The sequence below is a fragment of the Myotis nattereri genome, assembly GCF_964212035.1.
Source record: "Myotis nattereri genome assembly, chromosome: 11".
NCBI lineage: Eukaryota > Metazoa > Chordata > Mammalia > Chiroptera > Vespertilionidae > Myotis > Myotis nattereri.
This window is the reverse complement of record NC_138086.1, coordinates 32386516-32397821: the sequence shown is the minus strand read 5'-3', so window position 1 is coordinate 32397821 and position 11306 is coordinate 32386516. Positions and strand designations below refer to the sequence as shown.

The 11306-nt window shown below is 44.6% G+C and overlaps 1 protein-coding gene across 1 annotated transcript; it reads right to left on the bottom strand.

Moving 5' to 3' along the window:
• Nucleotides 1-4009: 4009 nt before the first annotated feature.
• On the bottom strand, nt 4010-4992 carry OR6V1 (olfactory receptor family 6 subfamily V member 1; the record flags this gene model as incomplete). Its single annotated transcript, XM_081102663.1, has 1 exon — nt 4010-4992. Exon 1 carries the CDS (start codon nt 4952-4954, stop codon nt 4010-4012), a length of 945 nt encoding a protein of 314 aa, XP_080958789.1. The 5' UTR covers nt 4955-4992.
• Nucleotides 4993-11306: the final 6314 nt, after the last annotated feature.

Genomic DNA, 11306 nt, shown 5'->3' with positions numbered 1-11306 from the left:
TACTTATATTGGGAAATTTAAAGCCTAAAGAATTGCTAAACTTTGTTTTGTTTTGCTTAATCCCTTCACCTTTTTCCTATATAATTTTAATCAATGTTGCCCCAATAAATTCAATAAAAACTAAAAAACAAACGGCGAAAAAGGAGAAGTGGTGGACTAAATTGATATGCTTATGGTCCTCTATCAGCAACAGTGAAATTTTCTATATTAGCGTTTGAGGGGCTTTACACTTCATCAAACTTATGCATGCAGCGTTATTACAGGACCCAGACCTGACTTTGTTTTGAAAAATCATTTGAGCCCTAGCCAGTTTGGTTCAGTGGATAGAGCATTGGCCTGTGGACTGAAGGGTACTGGATTTGATTCTGGTCAAGGGCACATGCCGGGGTTGCAGACTTGATCCCCAGTAGGGGCCATGCAGGAGGTAGCTGGTCAATGATTCTCTCTCATCATTGATGTTTTTATCTCTCGGTATCCATTCCTCTCTGAAATCAATAAACATATATTTAAAAAATGATTTGATTCTTTTATCTTCTCCCATCAAAACTTTCATACCCTATTTGTTTGTCCTCCCACCTGGAAGTAATAAATCTACTTTGTGGATTCCCACCAGGATTTACATGTGTGACAATGGGTTCTTGTGTTAGCCATTCAAAACCCTGCCCTTTTAATGATTGCTTACTAGAGCACTGCATCTCTGGGGCTGGAATGCCAGACAAATGGAGTGTAGGTGGGGAAGGTGGGAAGACATGAAATCCCACCACTGGTTTTACCTATATTTAAATTAGTTCTGGGTGTTACAAACAATCTTGTCTTAGGCTCCAGCAATTATATTCCCATGAAAGCTACTTCTGGGGAAAACTGTTGCCTTTTGTATAATCACCTAATATCAAATCACCTTATGTAAACTAACAATAAGATCAATTGTTCTATCTCCTGATAAAAAAGAAAGTGTGAATCTATCATGCAATTAACATTGTTTATACACTAAATGAAAATATTTCTCTCATGTATACATGTTATTTGCCAACCTTCATATATTTGTGGATACTATTGTGATAAAATGCAAATCTTTAAAAGTGACACTGAATCTATAGTTGTTTTAGAAATAGTATGTGTTTCTTTCAAGTCAGGGTATAAAACATACAATTACTGTTATGTGGTTACTTGAACTATTGCCATTATCCTATATAATAAAGAGGTAATATGCAAATTGAGCCTCACTCCATCATGCTGTCACAAGATGGCTGTGCCCACAGTGGAGGCAGGGTTCCCGTAATGAGCCATAATGAGTGATCAGCAGGGACCTGAGGCTGTGTGGTGCTAGGTTGGGGTGGGGGACCTGAGGCTGTGCCCCCCACCTGGTGGGGCTTGATGGGGGACCTCAGGCGCCCCCACCCTGGCGCTGGGCCAGGGGACCTAAGGCCATGCCCCCTGCGTAATAGGGCTTGACGGGGAACCTCAGGCCACATCCCCCGCCCGGTGGGGCTTGATGGGGGACCTCAGGCCATGCTCCCTGCCCTAGCACTGGGCTGGGGGACCTGAGGATGCAACAGGGGACCTGAGGCTGTGCTTCCCACCCAGCAGGGCTTGATGGGGGCCATGAGGCTATGCCCCCATCAGGCGGGGCTTGACAGGGTACCTGAGGCTGCGCCCCCTGCCTGGTACCTGACCAGAGGACCTGAGGCTGCACCCCCGGCCTGATGGAGCTTGACGGGGGACCTCAGGCTGTGCCACCTGCCCCGGCATTGGGCCAGGGGACCTGAGAGTGCACCGGGGGACCTGAGGCTGTGCCCCCGCTCAGTGGGGCTTGACAGGGGTGGGGCCAGCCGGGTCTGGGTCTCGCGCGATTTCAAGGTGCACGCAGGTGGGCGGGGACTTGACTCTGGGTCCTGTGGCATGCCCCAGACTCTAACAGGAGGAAGATTTTCATATGAATTTTACTAATTTTCTTTCATCTCTGACACTTCTGTTATAGAGAAAGGGCAAATAGCAATATTAATATATTTCCTCTAAATAATTTCCTTTTAATGTGCACAAATTTTGTGCACTGGGCCACTAGTGAGTCTATAAACTGAATGGAATCTTGATGGATATACACTGATTAAGGGGCTAGAAGAGTCTAGTGGCATCAGATCCTGGATATTCCAATGTTTAGTGAATCTAATTTTGATTTAGATAGAAGAAGAATGTCCAAGCATGGAAAGGTGATAAGACTGAAGAATCAGATTCTACTGTTAGTTTGGCCACTGATTTGACCAACTCTGTTTTCATCTCTATTTCCTCTGAAACTTATCCATTAGTGGTTTAAAAACACTGCTGGCCTTGTGTTTCTAAAGAATCAGTATTTCTCTCCTGGGCTCTCATGGCACTTAGTAGGAAAACCCCTTATCACAATGTTTTACAAGTAACTGTACTATTTCCACTCTCACACGAATGGAGAAACCTAAGGTTAAAATCCACATGTCTTTTATCTTTTTTTGGTCAGCATTAAAATTTCTTTTTATTGATTATGGAGAGAAAGGGAGAGGGAGAGAGAGATAGAAACATCAATGATGAGAGAAAATCATTGATCAGATGCTTCCTATATGCCACTAGGGGATCAAGACCACAATCCTGGCATTTGCCCTGACTGGGGATTGAACTGTGATCTCTTGATTCATAGTTTAATGTTCAACCACTGAGCCATACCACCTGGGCAACATGTCTTTTATCTTTAATGGCCAGTGCTCAAGAGGAGTGCATTACTCATGGTGAGTGATCAGTGTCTTTATTTAATTGAATTACTCTGACGATAAAAACAAATGGAAAACATATGTCGAAGTGGTTTGTTAAGTGTGAAAAAAATACACATACTGTATATTTATATACATGCACACACACAGCTAAGGTATGTATTATCAGAAGAATTATTTTTAATTTTTTCATCTTTTTTTCATTTATTCTACAAATATTTACTGTTTGAGCTGGTGAGTAGTGAATAATTAGAGAAAATAAATCCATTGGTGCAAGAGCAAACACAAGAGTCACTGCTCTGATATGTAATTGGAGGGGACAAGGTTTTCAACCTAAGGTGAACCTCTCTTTTGGATGAGGAGCATCTTAGCAAGAAATAAATGAACTTTTCAGGAAGTCAGAGAAAAGGGCATCTTGATTAGGAAGGGGTTAGCCTTGGGTGACGCCAGAGCACATAATGAGAGCCAGGGGCCACGAAGGGAATCACGTTTCCACAGCTAAGCACTCTGTATCCACCAAATGAGCCCAAGTTCCCTGCCTTGTTTATTTCCACATAGTAGACTTTTAAAAAGCTTGACATTTGCAATAAATTCATAGATTTGTTATCTTAAAGTAAGTGGCGCTAGTAGTACTTTCTTGTTAAGTGAAGTCTTCATAGTTTACTGCAAAATGTAGTTTGGTAAATTAAAGTGTATTTGCAGAAAGAATTTGGCAGAATAGTTTAAATTGGGGCTATTTTAGAAAAATCCAGGGTAGATGAAAGCTGAGAGAATGCAGTGATTTTGAGGACCAAGTCACTGGAAAATCTAAAGATTTTCAGCTGAGGGAGGAAAGTGTAGTCAATAAACCTGATGTTTAATTCCAAAGGGAATAGGCTTTCAGGAATATAATGCGTGTGTGTGTGCGCGCACACACACACACACACACACACACGCCTGGATATCTCTTGATCAGAGAACATGACCTGGCTACTTTGCCTTGAATAGAAAGCCATGTACTTTCTTGTATTGAAAGCCCCACTCCTGGCTCCCAAGACTCCGGGTTACTTTCACAGTTCTTGCAGCTGCTACTGGGTATGGGGAGTACCCCCATGGCGGTCTATGAGAGCTTTGGCAAAGACAGGGGAGCATTGGGGAGTCACTATGGTTGTCATTCAGAGGCACAGAGGGAAAAAGCTAAGGAAACCTGACAGAGTTCTTCCCAACCAGCTGGTCCTCTGCCTCCTCACAGAGCTCCTTCTGTGAGGGACTAAGCCTGGCTGGGTCCCTCAGGCTCATTGTAGTGCCGTGTGGAGGCCTTTCAGCCTCTGCATCTGCCTGCATAGCACGGCCTTGAATGCCTCATTGCGGAGGGTGAAGATAAAGGGGTTCAGAAAGGGAGTGAGGACTGACGTCACCAAGGCTACAGTCTTATTGACTTCCACAGAATGTGCCTTGTCAGGCCTGACATAAAGGAAGATGGTGCTGCTGTAGCCAATGAAGACCAGGGTGAGGTGGGACCCACATGTAGAGAAAGCCTTCTGGCGGCCACTGGCAGAGGGGACCCGCAGCACAGTGTTCACAATGTAGCCATAGGAGAGGAGGGTCACCAGGAAGGAGCTGAGGACAAAGGCCAAGGCCATCACAAAGTCCCAGAATTCCAGCAGGCTGGTGTCTGAGCAGGATAGCTGCAGCAGAGGTGCATTGTCACAGAAGAAGTGGTTAATGACGTTGCCATGGCAATAATTGAGATGAGCCCGGGAGAAGACAGTGGGCACCATGGCGAGGAAAGGAGCTGCCCAGGCAGCCCCTGCCAGCCGGAAACACACAGGCCAGCTCATCAAAGTGCCATAGCGTAGTGGGTGGCAGATGGCCACAAAGCGGTCAAGGGCCATGTCTGACAGGATGAGGAAGGAGGTGGATCCCAGGGAAAAGTAGAAGTAGAATTGGACCAGGCAGTTCCTGAAGGAAATGATCTTGTGGGGGACCAGCAGGTCTGAGAGCATCCTGGGCACTGCAGTTGTGGTCACCAAGATCTCCAGCAGGGAAAAATTGCCCAGGAAGAAGTACATGGGAGTCCATAGGTGGGTGTCAGCTATGACAGAGACTATGATGATGGTGTTTCCCATGAAGGCAAGAAGATAAAGCACGAGGAAGGGCCCATACAGCAGAACCTGCAGGTCACCGAAACAAGAGAAGCTCAAAAGGACAAATTCAGAAGGGTGGCTCAGATTTGCCATGATCCAGAGGCTGGGTCCTGCGTGGAAAGGAAACAAGGGACAGATGGAGAGGCAGAGATAGCAATAGATAGATAGATAGATAATAGATTATAGATATGTGAGGGGGGGAGAGAGAGAGAGGGAGAGAAGGGGAGAGAGAGAGAGAGAGAGAGAGAGAGAGAGAGAGAGAGAGAGAGAATCATTGACTCCAAAACAAAGATAGAGATAGAGAAAGAGAACGGGGTGAAATAGGCAAGTAGGTGGTCAGTGATAAACAGAATGGCAGAGAGAGAAAGATAAAGATAACTACATGGGAATATGAGAATCAGGGGAGTTAAGGAGTCATAGAAGTAAAAGCATAGGAAGGCATTGATAAGGTGAAAGAAAAGCACAGAGGAGCAGATTAATAAAGAAAGACAACACAGCAACAGACATGGACATTTAGGAAGAAGGCAAATGAGAAACAATAGGAAGAGCAAATATGTGAGAGGGAAAAACCAGAAAAAGAAAAAGACAGGGAAGAGGGAACATGGAAAGAAAGAGAATTAGTGTGTCTAGAGCAGCCGTGGGCAAACTACGGCCCGTGGGCCGGATCCGGCCCGTTTGAAATGAATAAAACTAAAAAAAAAAAAAAAAAGACCCGTACCCTTTTATGTAATGATGTTTACTTTGAATTCATATTAGTTCACACAAACACTCCATCCATGCTTTTGTTCCGGCCCTCAGGTCCAGTTTAAGAACCCACTGTGGCCCTCGAGTCAAAAAGTTTGCCCGCCCCTGGCTAGAGTGTGTGTACGGTAGGGGTCTGTGTCATGACCCAGAAGCTGTGCACCAACCCCTTTCAAAAGGGTCCCTTCAAGTCTTTCTGGACTGTCTCTCTGTTGAGAATTGTCCCTCATGCAAATTGCTCCAACTAGGATCAAGCAATTAATGGAAAGTCAGAGTTTTGAGTCAATCAATTTCTTTAGTGAGATCTTCTAGTATTATTTGCAAAGATAGAGAGCAGAAAGGACGCAGGGAGTCACAGAGATAAGCCTCAGGACGAGGCAGCTGCTCTGCCAGCAACTGGAAGGTCATCAGCGTTCTGCCCAATGGTGCTGCCTTGCTGCTGCAGTCTCCCCTGTGCCGCCCTGACTCCCCTCACTCTCTCATGGTGGTTGGTGGAGGCATGACCTTGGACTGTGCTTGAATTCTGGTGTAACACTTGCTTGTTGTGGAATATCAGTCTGCTCCTCTCTATGACTTCCCTGTCTGGACCTTTATTTACTCAGCTATAAAATGAAGCTAATAACAGTACTAGCTTCCAGGGCTGCTGCAAAGATGAAATGAGTAAACTACTCAGTACAGTGACAGCACATGCTAGGGGCTCAAGCAGCTCTTGTAATTGTTCTCATTGTTCTTGCTACAGCTGCCAGTGAACTCATATTGCCTTTGCCCATCATCTCTCCACCTTCTTTGGGGCCAACAAGCGTATGAAATGGGTGTGTGTGTGTGTGTGTGTGTGTGTGTGTGTGTGTGTACGCGCGCGCGCATGTTAATATTTCCACGGCTTTATGCTGTTCATTGGAATTTCAGGTCACTGAAAGGATACTTTTTAAAACTGACAATTGTCCAAAAAAAAATCAGTACTGTGTATAGGTATACTTTAGCCTTCTCTCTGGCCCATAAAGGCTGCACCTGAGACTGTGTCCTGATCACCAGCAATGGCATTCCAATTTAAAGAAGAGGGTTTGGCCCTCCAGCAGTTTTATACCCATCTCGCTGACAAACCTTAACACTAGGTCTAAAATCTATACCCAGCCCTGATGAAATCCAAGCCCATCCTTATGTCTGTGCTACAGAGCCTGTCCCATATGCAACTCTAAGCCACTTACCTTAGTCGCTAAGCAGTGTCTCCTTCTGGAGCCACTTGCATTAAGAAATCATGTCTGGAGATTCTTGCCTAATGGGTCTACTCTGTGACATGAGCGACATAAAATATGTGGTCCATTGCTGTTGGCAGGATATTGCAGCTGGCAGGGATGTACTGGTGCTGCAGCTGGCAGGGATGTACTGGTGTTGCAGCTGGCAGGGATGTACTGAGGCTTCTGCACAGCTGGAACAGTTGGCACTCTGGGTGGGTGACATCTCCAATCCTTATGCTGACATCTTAAATAAAGGCTTACCCTGTGTCACCAAGTCTAGGGCCTGGAATGTGAGACAGGAGTCCTTTTGGAGACCAGAGAGTAAAGATGCTGTTTCTGTCCCTTCTCTTCCAAGCATGAGTGTTCTTGGATCTCCCTATTCACTGTCTCCAGGCCCTTGGTTTCTTGATGAGGTTTAGAGCTGAGCTTATGCTGGATGGGAACTTAGACTCCAGCAGAGTGATCTCCATGGGAATGATGGGAAACCAAGGGGTCCTCAGGGGATTATGAGACACTGGTGTTACTGCTTAGGTTAATGAGAAGTTTGTTCTGAGGAAGTAACATTTGAGAAAAATATCTGAATTAAGAAAGGGACAGAGACCTAGATACACGTAAGCAGCAGATGGCTTAGGATTGGACCCATGGCAGTGCCTGTATCCTGGCCCTTTCCTTCTTCCTCCTAGAATTTCTGAAGTAAAATGAGACGATAAAGGCACAAAGGAATTTTCCAGCTGGACTATGATTATGGCAGCTGAGGTGCATGACCAGGGTTAGATCCAGAGTTTCCACTCAGAGATTTCTGTCTCCCTTTCATATCCAAGGTTTTGAAATCTGGGAAGGAGGGAATGTAGACCCTGGGCCATAGCAGCTTCTTGTCTGAATTCTCTAGTGTCATCTCTAGAAGTTGGGAATTGAAACAGTTAACTTAGGAGGAGACATCTTCCTTTCAGAGGAAGAGTGACATCTCCACCCCTGATAGACACACTTTGGGAACTGTCCAGACAGAAGGGCTTGTCTCTGGCTCCTTTGAGAAGATGCACACTTTGGGGATGAAGGTGAAGGCAAGATGGTAGAGGACAGGGCTCTGCAGTAGACTTGAGTCACAGTTCATTCTCTCAGAGCTCAGTCTTTATGGATGCCACCCACATAGCCCCAACCACACCCCCAGACAGAAATAATGACAAAGTGATATCAAGAAAAATGTTCCCAGTGAAGACAGTGCAAATGGGTTCTGGGTTTAAAACCCACAAGGGTTGGTCAGGGTTGGCCAGGGTTGGCCAGGAAATCTCTCTGTTGGTCCCGAAACTAGCTGGTTTTTGTGATGGAGCCATTGATAACAAAGAAGATTTTAGGTCTTTCAGGACAAAATGGGGGCTAACAGTAGAAAGCAGCATATTACTACTAGGGACCTCAGGCAGGCAGTCAGGAGGGCTGTTCAAAGCAGAGTTGGAGGCAGGACATCTTGAGAATTGAGACAAGTGTGTGGCTGGGTGTGGGCTTTCATGACTGCATTAGTGTTCTATTGCTTCTGTAGCAAAGTAAATGCTACAAAATGCTATTGCTTCTGTGGATCTCAATGCTACCACAAGTGTGGTGGCTTAAACACTACCCATTTATTATCTTACAAACCCTACAGGCCAGAATTTGACACAGGCCTGAGTGGGCTAAAATCATGGTGTCACTAGGGCTGTGCTCCATTCTGGGGGCTCCTTGCTTTGTCCAGGGCCTAGAGGTTTCCCACGTTCTTTGGCTCATGGATCCCTTCTACAATCTCCAAAGCCAGCAACACTGCATGTCTCTGACTCTTCTCTGATCATGGAATCTCCCACTGACACTCACCTTAGCTGGGAAAGGTTTTCTACTTCTATGCATCTAAATGCAGCCACCTGGATCATTAAGAATAATCTCCCCATTTCAAGGTCCTTAATCAGATCTGCAAAGTCTTTATTGTTAAGTAATATTACAAATTCTCAGGGGCCAGGTATTGACGGCTTTGGGGCACCATTATTCTGCCTGCCCGCTGGCCTCTTGGATCCCCTATCTCAGTATTACAGGTTGAATGAGAGCCTGATGCTTCAGGTTCCTCAGCTGTGAAGTTCCCTCTGCTAACCCACCATGGGGCTAACTCTCCTTGGCACTTGCTCAACCCCCCTAGACACTGAGGTTGTCATGAGCCACTCACTTAAGCTCATGGAGTAATTTAAGAGGAGCACTTAGTTACTGTTATTGATGAGAACCATTCACATTCATTGATATGGTAGTTATTGAGCACCTACTTTGTGCCAGAGTGCACTTTATTCAGCTCCAAACTTTTGTCTTTGATCATGAGAACTTCATGGACAGAGTGATCTTTCAAAGTATATTTTTTAGTCTCAGAATCTCAGAGTTGGTAGGATCTTCACAGGTTCCTATGGCCAACCCTCTATCCTGTTCACGGGTTCCCTGCTGAAAGCAGCCCTTTCTGCTTTTCTGACCAGAATGCTGAGCTAGGAGTCAGGAGCCCCAGTAAATTACTGTGTGACCTTTGGCAGCCACTCTCTCTGGGTGTCAGGCTCATTGTATGTAAATAAGCTGTGGAGAACATTTTCTTTCCATCTCTGACATTCTCTGGCCCTTGTTAATATCACGAGTCTTTCTAATCTCTTGTTCTCCCACCACCAGATATGGCTCTCTCCCTGCTCCAGCCAAGGGAGAAAAGGCATTTTTTACTCTGACATTTCTCTAAGCTGGTTCTTCTTTCTCTTTCTTCCTCCTCCTCCTCTTTCTCTCAATCTCTGTCTCATTCTTCCTTCCTTCATCCCTCCTTTGCCTTTAATCCAAAGATTATTATTTTTTCATTCACAAAATATCTTAAAACCCTAGATTTATAACATTTGCTTTAAAAAATAAATTTCATATGGTTCAAATGGACTTAAATGTAAATTCCCCTTGTTACTACAAATAGAATGTTTTTTCTTTTGTAATGACCTTGGAATATTACAATAGGCTTTTCTCAGGAAAACACAGGTCCCAGGCTATTAAGACTGTTAAATTTATGTAAGAAAGAAATATTTATGTATAGAAAGATATAAAAATAAAACATGAAGTAAAGGCCCACTTGATTTATATATAGGGTATCCCCCCCCCCAAAATGTATAAGACAATTTGAATAATTATAAAGGGATTGTTTTTAATAAAATAAATTTCATTTTCAAAATTGAGCTATCAGCTGTTAAAGTATGAATGCGTTTTTGGGGACAAGTTCTCTTGCAAACCAATAAGTTCCCTGAAGAGAAATATAAAGAAATTTTAAAAATATGAGGATGTCAACCTTATTAAAATTAAAGAACAGGAAAATTAACAAGAATATTTTTTGAACAACAGTGATTTTTTCAGAAACTATGCTGAAAATATAGCAGTGGACATGGTCTCTTCCCTGATGGAGCATATTTGATGAAGACTGATGTCACCACATGAAATGAAAACATGTATACAATGCACATATATGCACAGACATGCACAAATACACACACACACACACACATAATTACAAGTAGTGAATTGTCTTAAGAAAGGAACAACGAGGTTATCTTGGGTCTTAGAGTGATCCTTGGGACAATTCCTGAGGAGGAGTGAGGAGGTTCTGGGCAGAGGTGGAGGTTGAACTGTGATGGGTTGTGCCAAGGGCTTCTATGCCCCCAGAGCTCTGGAACTACGATGGCCCTGACAGGTTGTCCTGACTCGTGTCCTTGATGAAAACATGGGGGATGGACATTTGCATCTACAGGCCACTGGGTATGGGCTGCCTTAGGGGAAGGGCAACAGTCTCTGGGTGGAGGGGGAAATTTCTTTTTGTCTGAGTGCCATTTCTGGAGATAACTTCAGCTGTGAGCTGAGGGATGACAACCTGGGTCCTGAAGGGGGTCTTGGCAATGCACACAGCATCTACTACAGGGTGTTTGAAGAGCACCTGGCAGGGAAACTGAGTTTGTCTGCGAAGGTTAGCAAAAAATAGTGATCATAAGTGACACCCGGCACTCACTAGGCATAGCAGGTGGGAATGGAATGTGCACTGAGAAATGAACCACATGCAAGAATGCCCACCAATGAAGTCTGCAAGAATGTCAGTGTTTCTGGGCACCAAGCAGTAGAGGATGAGTAACTCATGGTGACATTAGGGAATAGCATTTTTAGAAGCTATGCAGGCCTTGCAGGGCTTGGGGCTTTATCCAAAGGGCAGTGAGAAGGTGTGGATCAGAGGAGAGACCTCATGTCATCTGTGTTTTAAAAGATCACTGAGGCTGGTATGAGAGAACAGAGTATAGAAGGGAAGGCAAGGGTAAACCTAAAGGCTTATGGCAGGCGAGGAAGGACCGTTCCCTCTTTTTCTGATAGAGACTCAAAATTTGGGGTAAGCACAGCTGGAGTGGCTCAGTGGTTGAACATTGACCTATGAACCAGAAGGTTAGTCAGAGTCACCTGTCCAGGTT